This window comes from Neodiprion virginianus, chromosome 2, assembly GCF_021901495.1.
Source record: "Neodiprion virginianus isolate iyNeoVirg1 chromosome 2, iyNeoVirg1.1, whole genome shotgun sequence".
In the NCBI taxonomy this organism is placed as follows: Eukaryota; Metazoa; Arthropoda; class Insecta; order Hymenoptera; family Diprionidae; genus Neodiprion; species Neodiprion virginianus.
Genome location: NC_060878.1, coordinates 10,524,631 through 10,541,500, shown reverse-complemented (window position 1 = coordinate 10,541,500; position 16,870 = coordinate 10,524,631). Strand labels below are relative to the sequence as shown.

At 35.3% G+C, this 16,870-nt stretch overlaps 2 protein-coding genes across 2 annotated transcripts; both read right to left on the bottom strand.

Moving 5' to 3' along the window:
* Positions 1–398: 398 nt before the first annotated feature.
* LOC124299323 (uncharacterized) lies at positions 399–7,610 on the bottom strand. The gene is made up of 4 exons (XM_046752467.1): positions 7,434–7,610; positions 5,584–7,077; positions 2,027–4,404; positions 399–1,511 (listed from the first exon to the last, which is right to left on the bottom strand). Exons 1-3 carry the CDS (start codon positions 7,608–7,610, stop codon positions 2,422–2,424), a joined length of 3,654 nt encoding a protein of 1,217 aa, XP_046608423.1. The 3' UTR covers positions 399–1,511; positions 2,027–2,421.
* A 6,327-nt stretch (positions 7,611–13,937) lies between these two features.
* Positions 13,938–16,351, bottom strand: LOC124299318 (uncharacterized). Its single transcript, XM_046752459.1, has one exon. It carries the CDS (start codon positions 15,963–15,965, stop codon positions 13,938–13,940), a length of 2,028 nt encoding a protein of 675 aa, XP_046608415.1. The 5' UTR covers positions 15,966–16,351.
* Between the last annotated feature and the right edge of the window lie 519 nt (positions 16,352–16,870).

Sequence of the window (16,870 nt, the reverse complement as noted above, 5' to 3'; positions counted from 1 at the left end):
TCTCTAACCTTGCTGAATGTAAAGAAAAATTTGTTTATAGAGACATAAAAATCTGAAAACTAGTGCAATGTGCAATTGGCCGCTATTGACACACTTGTAATATCGTTTCATCTCTGTGATAATTTTCGGCACTCACTAGCTATCCAGTGCTACTTCATGCACAGCAACATTACAACAAGATTATGAGTACTTCACTTTGATGTAAGTTCTAATAACTAAGAATGCTGTCCGTAAAATTCAATTGTATGTGTGTACATGAGTGGCAAAAAAAATTGCCTGAGGTTCAATCTTAAGATTCTTATCATATGAATTGATTATTACTTGATTGTTGATAATTAATACCTTTGGTGATCTTTATAACAAATTAATATGAATATAACAAATTTTGATGTTTGAGGCGTTGAATTTGAGATTTAAAAGGTTGGAAGACTCGAAAAAAATTCCCGACTTAGTGAAATGAGACAAGATTCCCTGAGTTTTCCAGACAGTACAAATTCCCTGACATTTCCAGCTTTTCCAGATTTCCAGGTCTTATAGACACCTGCTGTTTATAATTAACAAGCTGTAGCTCTTCACCCAATCAAATGTGTGACCTGAAGGCAATATCTTCAGATTCATTGGACTAATAATATACAATATTAATACTCTCATGGAATAAAAGCTACATGCCTGAAATTCCAAACCTTTATTAAAACGAAAATTGCAACAGGTTTATATACTAGGCTGGTTTTTACTAAAATTTTCCATAAATTGAAACTTGAAGTGTCAAAAAATTAAACTCTACTGTTGAAATCAGGTTTCAATTTTTCCCGAATTTTGGCTGACAAAATAACATGGTAAATTCTTTAAATTTTCGTTCAAATGAAGATTCAGAACTTCAGGTAGTAAAACAACTACGGTATCGGAAATATGTACTAATAATGCAAATACTAAACACATAATACATTAAAATTAATATTAATGTTTATTGGTATGGTATTCAGGAAATTTTTCTAACTATTACCCAACTACGCATGACCTGATAATCATCTGTATTTTTGTGAATACAAGGCTTCATTTAAGCAACTATTTTCTGTATATACCTTCTAAAGAAAACCAGCATATAAGTAAAGTAGAAGTTTTTCGAGCACATCCACCATGAAAAAACCTTGACTTGTATTCGCAACAATACTGTTAAATCGAGCAAGTTTACGATGATATAATTTAAAACATCGACTGTGATATAATTAATCGACAGATTTTTGCCTATCTTGATCATTGCTCAAGACAATAAATAAATAGAAACTTTACCAAAATAGTTTTCGAATATGACGTCGTACAATTCCCACTTAGGATCTTCAGTATCGGGCAATACTTTTTTAACCATGAATGCACTTATGTTTTTTGTCTTAGGCCACCAGCATTTTGTATTGTTGGGAGTTAACCAACAACTCGGGACCTCAGATGTCACTTGTTCATCGTCAGAATCATCATTTGAAAAAGATACAACAGCGTAGGGCAACGGCATGTTTCTTGAATGGAAAAAGAGGACAGTTGATGAATTATCATAGCGTGTTCGTCTAATCATAATTAACAGCGATAAAGCGATCACCAACTACGTATATTTTGCGGCTTGTGTCTGGCTATCGCATGTTGGACGGTTATGTACAGAATTGCAAAAATTTGTATACGTAAATTTCGAGCATCCCAAAACGAGGCGGCTATCCACATGGTTGAGGGACACTCACAATCAGTCGCGCAATTCACGTGTAAGTTTTACATCTGAGTAAAATATCATGCAGAAGAGGTTAAAATGAGTTCGAAATCTTTGATGTCGAAAATACACGCGCGCGCGATAGAAGCCACGATGCCGGTGTCTGTCACCCGCAAAGCATAACTTGTGAATTTTTAGGTTAGATTTAGCGTAACTCTACTTAGGTTACGTGCCCGTTTACGTGACTTAAACAGGATCACGGAACCGTGTAAATAGACGCATCGATGAAAAAAGATATTCGATTTATATAGGAAAATATTCAAATAAAATTACCTATAGATTGTGTAGATGTAACCGGCAGAACCAATTCTGATCAGTCGGTTGATTATTGAAGTCCGAATATATCGTGAGAATGACGTAATGACTGCGTACAACACTAACTGCACTGACTGCACTGGACGCAATAACACTAATCGAGATCAATCGATCTATGTATTTCAAGTAATTAAATTATTTAATGCGAAACTTCAATACTTGGACACGTGGGAGCTACGACCGAAATGCGTAATAAAACAATATGGCCACCAGCCAGCCCGGAAATCTGTAGAAAAAGCGAGAGCGCGAACATTTGTGACACGCGGGACTAAGCGGGAAATTTAAAATAGATAAATCGTGAATTTAAGAATGACGTTGTGTTTTTACTATGATATTTATAATTACTTTACGTGTTATGAATGATGCAACAATGGAGTGACCACATTTTCACTATCGGTTAATTTGAATTTTAGACATTTCAATTTAATGTTGGAAATGCAAACTTTCACAAGTTGATGCTGTCTATCAACAAGTTGTATTCCAATTTTTGAAGATTCACATGGTATTTTGAAGAATGATTTCGGGTTTAAAAATTTCTGACCTGTTAGATATATTATTTTATTTTCGAGATGAATTCTCGATACTTCGATAATTGCACCATCTTTTAAGCAACAGCAATTGTCAGGAATTTTTGTACTTATAAAAAAATCACGATACCGAATAGATTGAATGTTTTTTTTGCCATTACTGGTCTCTTCAATGTTTGCATATTTTATGATTGGATATTCAAATTTTTCAGATTGGACGTTGATTTTACATTCTTCTTGATGACGTTTTATAAGTTGTGCTAAAGGCTTGCTGGATGTTATTAATAACTTTTTAATTTTTTGCATATAATTTTCAAATTTAAACGCACTAAATTTATCTAGAGGCCCTTTCAACTTTACATCATTACAAAGGTGTATCAAATTATGCACGTTGTATGACACATGCTGGTGACCATAGAGTAATGGAAAAGATTCAACAAAATACTGTAGCAGTTGTCTGGCATAATCGTTCAATTTTATGTGGTATTCAGGGCTCGCTAAAATTCGAATCGCAACGCTCAAGCATAGGAAATGATTGTATTTGTCACTCGGCAAATTATCGAGAAATACTATTGGTCCAGTATATAATAACAACTGTCGTAGTTCAGTAGCCTTGAACCGATCTACTTCCTCCAAAGGTCTTGCCTTTCTCGAAAATTCTTTTGATATGGATTTATTTAATGATAGTAATAGATCTGACGCTCGTTTACGGTGAAAATTTGTCATTCTAACATCTTTGTTTCCTTTGATCCAAAACTGTAACAGTTTTTTCATTACACCTAAACAGACCAAGTGCATATAATCTATTGGAAAATCTAATATCATGTCGATAAATAAGTTTTCAAGGATAGATGTTTTTTTGTGATGCTCTTCATTGGTTTTCAGTCTAAATGATTCGTTAGTTCGTAATCTTGCTGTTGTCTCAGGGTATGTCACTCGATTATCAATGAATTCTCCTTCCTGCACACATTTCCCACAGCCAAAATAAGCGTTATGCCCTTTGGTTCCAGTAATGAAACATTTCGCAGGTGTATCGGAAACAAATGCATTAATTTTAATGGGAACTGTTTTATTACCTATACTCAAACCTGCATCAATGATCCTATCACACTCTTCGGTGAAGTACTTCATAAATTCATTACTATCATGAGGCTTCTCATTACCATGATATAGACCGACGATGAAGGGTTCGGTGTAAAAATCTGTTTCGATAGATGCTAGTATAGGCCAAAATTGGCTGCCTGAACTTTTTGTCAAGGGAAGTCCATCGACATTAATGTTGATTTGTAATTCTTTCGGACAATTTTCAGTTGAATAATACTTGGCAACACTTCTTACTAAACCTTGCGCTAGACCAAAATGATAATAATGCCCAGGACTCATATCAATAATTTCCAGCTTTCGAGGAGTTTGAAGTAAAGTTCTTGCATCTAGAGGTACGTCGTGTCCATGTTTAACTAAAATTTTCAATAAAGCATTAACATTGCTATGATTGATGCAACAATTAACAACCCAGTTTCGAAGATCATTCCGTAAGTCTGATTTATCAATGTTAGGGTCCGGCTTGCATTTTTGAGGCAAGCTACCACCACTACTGTCACTAAAGTTGACATTATCATTGAGGTTTTCGTGAATAGGTTCACTTAAGGCAATATTGTTGGAATCTATTGGATCAAGCTGTACGTCTGCAGTAATGCCACCATTGTTGAACTCAGCTGTATTAGACTTTGTATCTGTACAAGTACAAACTGTTGCTGGGATATGGCGAGGAATCGATGAATTGTCATTGGTATTACAGAGTTTCCGATACTAGGGATGTGACCTCGAGTCGGAAAAATCGATTGCTCAATATCGATTTTTTTTTGTTTAGAAATAAATCGATTGGTAAAAAATCGATTTAAACAAAAATAATCGATTTTTGTTCATATTTCGATTTTTTATATATTTTTCTATACGATAAATGCCAATAAGATGAATTAGTAAAAATATATTATGAATATTTAATTCGAATGAAAAATATTCGAGGTAATAAGTATAAAAAAATAGTCAAATCGTCGATTTTCAGATTTTTTAATAATTCAGATTCGAACTCTTCACATACAAATTTTTAATATTCTTAAAGATTTAATTCGGTACAAATATTACAAAACAATACGTATAAAAATATGATTATTTTAGTCTCAAAACTAAAATACAAAACACATCACTTGCTACAATCTAAGTTTAGATAATGAAAAAAACGAATATTCAAATATATGAATTGGTATTATCACAAATGATCAGTAGTCAAGTTTAATATTAGACTAAATCAAGCATGAAATTAACTGGCTTATATTTATAATAATTAAAACGAAAGTCTAGTCTTAAAACTAGAAAATTCAATAAGTTTTTCGTAAACTTTAAGTTTAATTAATGATCTTAAAATAAATAATTGCCATAAATGTTTAGTTGTACTTAACATTTGACTAGAATCAAAGTAAAATAAACTGATTAGTTCAAGTAGAAAAATAAAAAGATAATTGTTAAATATCAAAATTGAAAAGGAAAATAAGCTTCTTTCAATCTTTGAGCTCCAATGATAAAAAAAAAACAAAAATAAATAATCGCTACAAATGTTTAATGTCACTTAAAATTTGACTAGAATCGAAGTAAAATAAACCGATTAGTTTAAGTAGTAAATAAAACGTTAATATTTAAAAACAAATTTTAAAATAAAAAGAAAGCTTTCTCCAAACTTTGAATCACAACATACAATAAAACTTCAATAAATTATTGCCATAAGTCTTCTGTTAAAGAGTTTAAAAATAATAATTTTGGTAATCGCTTTCCTAAAATACGATTTCGAGTTTTCCTCAAAATATTCCCAGCTTTAGAAAATAGCCTTTCAGCTGGTGCAGAAGTGGCCATCACTGAGAGATGTTTTACAGCTAAATTCGTTAACTTTGGAAAAGTTCCTTCATAGTTTTTCCATACATTTAGAGGGTCTACCTCAAGATTTGATAACGGTGCAGCAATATACAAGTCAAGCTCTGTATTCTTGGTCGTTGACGTGTTTGCTGACACTATTTTTTCATGGTGTACCTTCCATATATCTTGTCCGTTAACCGTCACTTCTGATGAAACCGATGATTCAGAATGGGTCACTGCTAGAACATCATCATTTCTCATGTTCAAACTCAAATATCGGTTTGTATAATCGATTGTCTTTGACAAGGATAACGGCTCATCTAAATAAATTTTTTTAAATCTAGGATCCAAAAAAGTTGCGACTGAGAAAAGGTGAACTTTTTGGATGTTTTCAAATCTTTTGATCAACTCCGTTTGCAGTGAATATTTTAATTGGTTAGCCAAATCACTATCTATCGTTGTTGCATCTAATAGAATTCTCAAACACTTGATCATAGGTATGGCTTTACTGGCTGTCACATATTTTTCGGCGCTCATTTTTTCAGTGACATCGTGAAAAGGTCTTAAAACTTTTTCTATTTCTTTAAGTACAACAATTTCGTTTGCTTGAAGCATTTGGGGTGCATTTGGATGTTTTAATAAAATAGATCCTATTGTACTACTCATTAATATAAAACGTTCAATCATAAGTAATTGTGAGTTCCATCTAGTGGATACGTCACCAACTAAATGCTTCACTTTTCCATCAGGAATTTTTTCCTGCGTTTGTAATTGTCGCAACTCTTCAGCGCCTACGCCACTTTGGTGGAACCAAGTTACAATTTTTCGAACTTTATCCAAAAATAATTTCACTTCAGTAGATTTCACTGAATTATCAACCACTAAATTCAGTGTATGAGCTACACATCGAATATGTTTTGCCCGACCAAAACTAATTTCAACAGCCTTAACTATGTTACTGCCATTATCAGTAGTAACACTTACAATTTTTTCAATAGACAAATCCCAATCTCCACATACTTTAAGAATCATCTCCGATAAATATTCTCCGGTATGGTTCTCATGTAGCGGTTCACATGCAATGCTCATAGATTGCATTTCATAGTTTTCTATGAAGTGCACTGTCACACCTAAAAAACTTCTTAATTGCATATCCTTCCATTCATCTATTGTGAGACAGATATTTTTAATAGATTTTAATTTTTGTTTGATAATAGTTTTCTTTTCTTCATATTTAGTGTCGATAAGTTCTGTGATTGTTTTGCGACATGGAACGTTGTACAAAGGTGCCACAGTCTTCATTAACTTTTTGAATCCTATTCCTTCCACCATACTGTAAGGAAGACTGTCTCGAGTTATCATTTCTGCGATAGTCTGCGTTATTTGTTTACTTTTATCGCCATTTGGAGCATATGCAGAAACTCTCGAAAAAGCAGCTCCAATACTTAATTTAGCTCGTTTTGGCGTTGAAAATAAAGCCTCACTTCCTGTTGATAAAGTTGTTTTCGAAGTTTGTGCCAATGGATTGATATTATCACAGTTATTAGTATCCTGAATAGCAACTGCACATGAATTCTGTAGCGATAAAAATAAAAATTAAATTAAATTGAATATTTATTCATTATTTCATCGAAATTATTATTTACATTAATTTTTAAAAAATGAATAATAGCTAAAACACCTTTTGATGACATGCATTTTTGATTTCAGAATTAAATAGAGAAATATATAATCATAAATGCGTTATTAACCTCTGAAATGATGTTACTATGGAGTAAGAAATAGAGAATCAAATTTTATTTTCATAAGTCTAAAATATTTGCAATTAATGCATATAAAATTTACTTATTATTTGAATTTTATGATTTGCTCTCATAAAGACCATAACAAAGAATAAATAATGACTTTTTGCATTAAATGATTAGTGTTACCTCGTCAACTTCTAAAACAGCGGAATGTTTCCTTTCCATATGCTGTTTTAAGTTTGTAGTGTTACTACACGTTTTTAATGCTTTTGGACAATATTTACATTGTGCAGTGGCATTGTCCTTATTTATTACAAAATACTTTCGCCAGCAACTTTTAGGTGTTTTACCAGTGAAAGACATTTTTAAGGTTAATGGGAATTATTTTGACACTTCAAAAAGATGAAAATAAAAACAAAAAATATCACAGCTTATTATATCTTAGTACCGATGGCGCTGCTTTTTTATCGACATGCTCAATAAACTTACTTACCCATTCGTCGCACAGATGGCACTATTTACAAAAATCAATTTAAAATGTGTAATTCTAATAATCGATTTTTTAAAAATCGATGTTCACCATTAATAAAATCGGTTATAAAAAAATCGACGATAAAAAAAATAATCGATTAAAATAAAAATCGATTATTTATTCACTTCCCTATCCGATACTCTTCTTTAATTTGACGTCTTCGTTGCCTTCTCGTCACATACCGAGAATCTTTCAATACCTTAGGCATCTCAATGAGTATATACAATATACACACACATATAATCTGTAAATAAAAGATAAGGGTTCTTTGTGACATTCAGGCATTACTATCGGTCAATTTATTAAGGTTATACTTGTGAACTAAGGACTCTGGTCCAGTGTACAGGGTGTCCAGTGACTGAGAAATATAAAATTCTCTGAAAATTCCAAATTTTTCACTGATTTATAAGGGTTTTTTCTGAATAAAAACACCACTTCTACTACTTAAATGACTAGATTGTGTAATGTAGATGAGTAAATCGAACTCACATGGCGCACAAATATAGCACTGTATTCAATAATGCCATCAGTTAAGAAGAGCAGATTTGCCACAGTGGCTAAATAAAATACTATCAAAATTAAATGTTTGCATTATATGGTGTTGACAAAACCAGGGTAAAAAATCATATTAGATAGAGAAAAAAATCCGAAATTCCAGAAATAACTCGAATTTCTGGGAATTTCCTGAAACCTCCATGAACATGAAATTGCCTATCAATTTCTTGTTTAAAGATGTTCCCTGAGCACTAGACTCCCTGAGCACTAGACACCCTGAGTTCGCAATCCTTATCCTTTTTATTTACGTATCAAGGAAATAAGAGGCAGTTAGTGGATCAGACATAGTCCATGGTTCACAAATATACCTTGCATTCACAGCAATGTGGCAACAAAAATTGTTATCTTATTTGTACAAAATATTCGGATCGAGAAAGCACAAATATTTCATTAAATATAAATCAGATCTCAATAAACCAAAGAAGCAAAGCCTTTTTTAATTTGCACCTTTGTAAACTTGATGAAGCTGAAGCTAGTAGCCCAAGTTAGTCCACCAAGTGCACTAATGTTGATTACTAAACCCTCTCTGGAAGCTGGTGTATTTCCACTATAATTCTCATCGTCAGTTTTTATCTTACTTCAAGACAGTTGCCTTGCAACGCCATTGACTCACAGGACGATTTGCAACTAGATTCAAAACTGTTGACGCTACGCCATGCAGATTATATCTATGCACTAACTCGCAGTCATTCCACTACCGCGTGGAAAGTAGTGCACGCCATTCGCCAATCCCCTACGCAAGGGGGTTTCCAGGCAAATCTCAAGAAAATTTAACACTTTTCTAGTACCGTAAACATATTTAACTGTACCGTATTATTCTCTTCAAAAGAAGTGGCCGCTAACTTCAGCTTCATGTAAACTTGCTGGCCATGTCATTCAGATAAGTGAAGACAAGGGCAAAGTGTTAGAGTTTCAATGAGGGTGCTTGTTTCCAGAAATTCGAAAATAACTAAATGAGTATATTAGTCACCTCTATTTTTTTTAAATGTTTACTGTTTTACCGTTACTGTTCTATTTTGGTTGGTAGCTATTTGCGTGGCTGGTCATAAAACTCCTTATCGAATAGCTGGATGCTAGGATGATGAAACCGAATGTAGCAGTGGGCAGCGGGAGTTGGCAATGAAACGTGCTACACTGATAATCATGAGGTGGCGAAAGAAAATAATCGAGAGCAAATTTTGTGGAAAGAATTGCATTTTTTATCTTACTCAGGAGAAGTTCAATGCACGGGCTACCAGTTTCGTAAAGAAGTTCGCACGGCAGTGACGCAACAAGTCATGCCAAAGACGCGCAGCAGAAGTTTGAATGAATTTGGGTAAAATGTGCACTTACCTGATACTGGCTCAAGTCTTGTACACATAACACTACTTCACTTGTATGTTGTTACTTGTATGACACTGGGTGGAATAATACATATTTAGTTAATTATATTTTGATACGACATCAGATGGCCGCGGATCACACCGTCTAAGGCGGGCGCGGGGAAGACGTCTCCCATGATGCCTGCAAGCCATGCTGCAAGCCGAGTTGATGATGACAATATGGCTGTCGGAAGCGGAAGTCACACTTATTGACTACGACTATATACAATAATGGCTTTAGTATTATTAATTATACTATGCCTGTGTTTCGTTTGATAGGTGAAACACTGTATGAAAATGTGCGACCAAATATTACATCGAGAATTTTGCTAGAATAAAAATACTCGGATATATATTACGATTACATATATTAATACAGTCACTGTTTTGCATTCTCATCCTTACGTTCGGTTCCGATATCCGCTTGGCGCGCAATATCAAATATTATATTATCGTATTAGTACATAACGAGTATGCATAAGTCTTTTCCCTACTGAAAATCTCGGCATGGGATCTAATGTGCGATTTTATATGAGATATCATACGAGCTCACATAAGACCTCATATTGGCTTAAATGAGATCTCATATCAGCTCTTATAAGATCTCAATAACGAATTTGAACACAGGAACCGAATGAAATCTGATGAAACGTCGTGTGAGTTTTGTATCAGATCTCATATCACATCTCACGGTACGGAAAAAACCTGTGTAATATAAACCTACGTATAATTGTCAAATATGGAGAAAATGACCTCACTATGTGCTACGTAATGCATGATTGCACCCAATTTTGCTGAAAAAAAAAAATTTACACACGCACGGGAATTGAACCCAGGGCCGTCTAGTTCCACAATCTGTTACCTAGCCACTCAGCTATGGCACTGCTTGTATGATATGTGTTATTTTACGTACATATTGGATGATTGCTGCTGAGGATTAAAAATAAATTAAATCGGTGTGGTTGTGTAAATGAACGACTAACTTTCATAGCAGATCCAATTTTACATTTCAAGAATAGCATGAAAGCCAAGAAAGTTGACATTCTCCATACAATAACCCCCTTTTTTATTAATTTCTTTGACAATTATACACAGGTTTACATTACATAGGTTTTTTTCGTACGGTGAGATGTGATATGAGAATATCTGATATAAAATTCACACGACATTTCATATGAGATCTCACTCAGTTCCTGTGTTCAAATTCGTTATTGAGATCTTATGTGAGACAATATGAGATCTTATTTAGGTTCGTATGATATCTCATATAAAATCGCACATTAGATCCCATGCCGAGATTCGATTTTCAGTAGGGTTTGACGAGACGTGAGGTTTTCGGCACGAACCGAAGGCGAGTGCTGTAACGCACGAGTCAAAAAACTTTATCCATACGACTTTCGACTCGTATGTTTTATCACGAAAGCCTATTATAGAGATCGAGACGAAGTCGCGATTTTGAGGTTAGAGTGGTAAAAAATACGATTACAGTATAGTAAACCCGTAGCGGTGTTCCACACGAAAAGCTGGGATAGAAAGCAACAAGTGGAATTGTTCTCAGACACATATAGGGACGAAGTCATATAACGCAGTTGTAATCTAATGTGATAAAAATAAAGCAATGAAAAATAACGTAAAGTAAAAAATAAAGGTGGGGCCTCATATTACATTACAACTTCGTTCCCATGCGTCTGACAATTTCACTTGTACTTTTCCAGTCCAATTTTTTATGTACAGCGCACCGCTATGGACTTACTATACTATACACCATTTTAGGACCACCGGTATACTCGTACGTATCGCCGGTGACGGGTCCTAATGAAAAAGAGCCAACTCGCCGGGCTGGTTAGAAAAGAGCCAACTCGTCGGGCGGTTGGAAAATAGCTATCTCGCCGAAATGTTGGCTCTTTTCTAACCAGCCTGGCGAGGTTTTCTAACCAGCCCGGCGAGTTGGCTCTTTTCTAACCAGCCTAGCGAGTTGGCTCTTTTTCATTAGGGCCCGTCGATATGTATACGGTTTCGAATACTGCAGTCACTGTTTTGCATTCTTCATCCTTAGATTGCGATTCGATAGGCACGCCGCAGTATGACAGAAACTCTCGAAATTCAAGCAGGAATCAAAAATTTTCGAATGCTGAATGCTGTTATAGTTCTCGGTGTCCACAGGCGATTCCCTTTTAGCTACCTTAAAAGGCGTTATACCTATGTAGTCAGTGTTTACCGACTGTATGAAATTTCATTCAGACTACTACCATGCGCATATATACATATATATAATTACGTTGCAGATTTTGCTCACGTAAACATAATTATGTAATAAGGATATCAATTCTATGAAACACACAAAAAAAGATCCGCTGGAACATATGAAATACGTTCGCAATGGTCTATAATCGTTACATAAAACGAATTATGTAACGAGGATACAAATACTTTGAAACACACTAGAATAGATCCGTTGATACATATCGGTAATGTTAACGGCGATATATTTTATTTATGTACACGTCATTACGTAACAGATATATCAATTCTTTGGACCACACAAAGACGAATGCTTAGAGACCTAAATGTTACGTAACATCTGTTCTGTGGATTTTACATCAAATTTTCACGTAGCAGTTACGTTACAGTGAGGTCAACGTACCTTGTAGGGCACATATGACATATCAGTTATGTAAAAAACCAGATGTATCATTGACTTTTTCATTGTGATCAGGCAGCTACGTGAATGAAGCAAGTGTGCTGCCTGGGCTTCGTCTGTAAAGGTATTTTCCGCACCTCTCGTCTGTAAACGTGGGTCTTTCGCGTCCGGCCATTATTTCACTCCCTTAATCCAATCAGAAAATTCTGAAAAAATTCATGTCACTTCTTGAAACATTCATTTTAAAGTGCCGATTGGAAAATTCTTGAAAATTTAATTTTTTTATTTATTTTTTGTTGAATAAATGAAGAAATTCCGGAAAAAATTTTGATTTACAAAAAAAATTGTAACTCAGAGACAAATTAAGATATCGGAATTTTTCAAATTTTAAATTAAAGGTAAATAGTGCAGCTTGAAGAAAAAAAATATTTTGTTTCATTTATCTAAAGTAAAGTGCTTAAGTTTTGGACATGAAAACAGGCAACAAATTACGTACGATGCATATTGGTTTTCACACATTTTATTAGCGAAAATTTTTTTTTTCATTTTTTGACAATGAAAAATACTTTCTAATAATAATTTTATAATGAATTATTACACATTACGCTTATTAATTATTCCAAGCATTGAAAACAACATACGGCGCGATGTTCTTCGCATACGGGGTTCTTACATTTTACACAGCAGTACTGCGTTTTCTTATCTTTTTCAACTTTGCAATAATAACATCGCTTGCGTTTATCCATTTTATCGGACCCGAGCAGTGGTCTTTCTCCGATTTCGGTCGCCGACAAGATCTCGCGGATACTATTAGCCAATGATCGGTGCAATCCGGGCCGCGTTACACGCTCTTGCAAATGCGGCTTGATGAGCGACAGAGCCAGAGTTTTTAAAAATTCTCTTCGACTTGTCAATTCATTTTCGGGTAAAAAATTGTACAATATGTTCGCGTTGACACCGGCCTGGTCCAGCATGCCTAAGAAAAAGCGCATTGGCCAGCGTGAGGATATACGAGCGCACGTATAATTTCCGCACATTTGATCAAAAACATCTGTACCACATTTGTTTTTGTTATAAAATTCGATCATTTCTGGCTTATCGCTGTCTTCACTTATTTTACCGCTCTTATGCCTAGATGACAGGACCAAAACAACCTTATTTTTTTTTGGGCAATACGATAGCAAAATGTTTTGCCCGTCGTACCCATATTTTGTCGTGCCAAGAGAAATATTTTTTGCGAACGAAATCAGAATTTGACGCTTATTTTTTCGGAGCGTGCCTACCATCGATATATTGAATTGTTGTTTCATTTTATTAAGCATACTGACTAATTACTGATGTCAAGATACTGTAAAACACAAAAAAAAATTTTACGAACTTACCTGTTTACTACACGCCGTCTGCAAACCTGGGTCTTTCGTGTCCTCCGCAAAGTTCGTGCGCTCGTCACCACTGCCTGGAAGGTACTAAAATTTCGAAACTTGGGCGTTAGATCCCCTTCCTATATAACTTTTTTTACAGGTAGGACGGAGCATTCGCCCTTCCCTTATTTTCCCGGTACAAACCAAAACTGTTTTCGCTCGGACACGAACGACCCAGGTTTACAGACGAAGTGTTAAGTCTCTTGTTATAGGAACTAGATGGGGTTTATTTTTGAACTTTTTAGTTCCATCACAAATCGTCAATCGAGCATTCAATGTCCTTTCAGACATTGCAGCTTTATCTATTGATAAAATCCTTTTAGATCTAGAGAAACCTCGTTCTACGTCCGCACTACCATGAGCTAAAGCCAAGCATGCTTTAACAACTCTGGTGATTATTGGATACTTTTGGATGTTACTTGAATCTTTCACACTGAAGACATTTTTCTGCCAGTAATGATCGATACGATCTTGTTCAAGTTCTGGTAGATCTTCTAATTGTAGGAGTTTCCATTCATCTAAGAGTGTACTTGATGAAATAGCCTCCAGCAATGGCATTGCTTCCGCTATTTTTACAATGTGTGAGCAGCTTATGGTTCGCTTTATTCTCTGTGGTTGTAGACATCGGCACGAGTAGATGAGATTTGAATGTGGATATGCTTGAAGTGAGGATTTCTTCAAGATGTGCAATGCTGCTTCTTTGTAGTGGTTTCGAGCTTGCAGCAAGAAGTGTTGTCTCTCCTTATCACTCAATGCATTGTCATTGAGACATTCTTGCACTGTTTTATCAATCACGATAGAATTTATTGGACATAAATTGGTGTCCGCGAATAATATATGTCCTTTCATATCATTTTTCTTATAATTCTTTAGGCTCTCAACTTTACAAACTCGACCAGCGAGTGTAAGTATTACATTTTGAAGTTCGTCAAACAAAATATGTATTAAAGGTTCCTCTTTTTGGAATTGTAACGAAAATTTAGTGAAAATAGCAGCACTATCAATGACAAAATAGAATTGAGCTTTCATATCTTTCTGCCGTATGTATTTACATATCGTAAGGTACTTTTGTGATGCCATGAGTTGCTTGCAATCTTTCTTATTCGGGATAAACCGTAGAAAATACCTGGTAAGTCCTTTCCACTGTTCCAAAACGCGTTGTGCACTAGGTTCTAGTGTCAGCCATCGAGTCGCTACGTGTTTGATGAAGTGGTTAGTTGGAAGATTTTCTTCAATCTGACACTTCTCAAAGTCTTCACAGCGAGATGGCCACCCATGGAAAAAATAGTAAATTTGCAATATGAGGTCACTGACTTCGTTGCCAAGTTCACTGAGGCCTTTTAGAAATGCATTGTGAATAATATGAATATTACACGATCCGATATCAAGTAGTCCCTTGCCACGCAGTTGATTTACTTCTGTATTTAAGATTGACCATACTTTTTTATTAACATTCGGACCATCAGCGCCCAGCATGATTAACTTATCCTGTAGAAAGTCAGCTTCCACAATAGCTTTATTGATGCATTTAGCTAATTCTTCGGCAGTTGCATGACCCATGAAAAATGTTTGTACATGATGGGCAACAACTTCTTTGTTAGTTTCAGAAAAATATCGGACTCTAACCTGCAACTCTTTTTTATGTTCTACATTAGTTGTTTCGTCATATGAGAGACAGTAACTTGTAGACTGCTGAACATCGTCGGTAAGAATTTTCTTGAAATATGGTCCTAAGGCCTCAGTGATTAAGTATCCTAGCTTTGTACGGCCGAGACTGAACTTCTCAGAAATAGCTCCTGGAAACATGGCTTGGAAAACTTCTTTCAAATCATCACATGATGCTGCTGACATATTACTATGGACATTTTTGATTGCCCAAATGATTTCAGCTTTCATATCAGCGTCAAGTTGGTTGCACAACACCATTCGTTGCGGTTCCTTGGCACGGCCGTCCTCAGCAGGAACAGATCCATCCAATTTTAGTTGCTTTTGATCCAGTTTAGTACGAGCTTCCAGCTTGTGTTTTGTGGAGGAAGAATGTTGAATGATAGAATGAAAACCCTTCGTTACGTACGAAAATGAGGTATTGCAGATTTGACAATACAATTCATTGCCTGTATCAATTTGTTTGCACCACGTGGATACCTTATATCCTAAAGGATCATTCCTCAGCAGCCAGCTGCTTTGAAATTTATATTGACGGACCATCGCTCAACTATAAAAGAAAAAGAAAATAATGTCACTCTACACTGAATTCGACTGAATAATACGCGAGAACATTGGCGCCTTCAAATAATAAAGACAGAGTCTGGTCAAGCTCTGGAAATACCTATACTACGACAGATGCGACATAACCTCTAACTATCAAATCTTTCATTAGAAATGGGTATTAACTTGTTAACTCAAATTAACTGAACTAGTAACTCATTATCAGCAGTATATACTAAATCCACGGCATTGTTATTTGAAATAACTTGCGTACAAATAAGAATAAATACTTACGTCACTTGTATTGTCACTGCTACATAAAACGCGGAACGCGGAGACCACGTGGTGCCTCGGGGGGCTGCTGCGACTAGCGGCGAAAATCCATTATGGTGGCTGTGACAGACGACACAAACCACCATGGAAAATGGCGACGCTACGGCGCAAATTAGCACTAAGCGTACGCGCGGTATTTGAAACCGAATTAACAGCATATGGACACGATTTTTTTTTTCACGCAAATGTTATGAAAATTTTCAATTTCGCAATGAAATACATGTAAATAGTGGCATTAGAGGCAATTTCTGCAAAAAAGAGGCAAAAAAGTGGCATCATAAAAAAAAGTGGCAACATAGTGGCATTAGAGGCAGAGTGGCAGCCCTGTGTGTACCGATTTCCACTGAATTTCCGTTTTCTTGTCCGATCTCTATGAACTGGTTCAGAGTGACTTCCCTTTTTATTCATTTTTAATTATTTTTCGAAAGTTTATCGAGCGAGGAAGACTACGCGGAGCGGGCTCCACAAGCTCCGTACTCCTACTCCGGTGTACGGCTGTAGCTGTATGGGTTTGAATTTCGAAAAATGTTTTTACCCGTGATTTATGAAAAAAAATGATATTTTTTGAAATA

What these genes read in the sequence shown, in the direction of transcription:
- LOC124299318 (XM_046752459.1), bottom strand. Translation starts at nt 15,965, where the DNA reads ATGGTCCGTCAATATAAATTTCAAAGCAGCTGGCTGCTGAGGAATGAT.
- LOC124299323 (XM_046752467.1), bottom strand. Translation starts at nt 7,610, where the DNA reads ATGTCTTTCACTGGTAAAACACCTAAAAGTTGCTGGCGAAAGTATTTT. An exon ending in CTGTTTTAGAAGTTGACGAG is followed by an intron (nt 7,078 to 7,433) that starts GTAACACTAATC and finishes TTATCGCTACAG; the next exon opens with AATTCATGTGCAGTTGCTAT. An exon ending in CACCGTTATCAAATCTTGAG is followed by an intron (nt 4,405 to 5,583) that starts GTAGACCCTCTA and finishes TCACATCCCTAG; the next exon opens with TATCGGAAACTCTGTAATAC.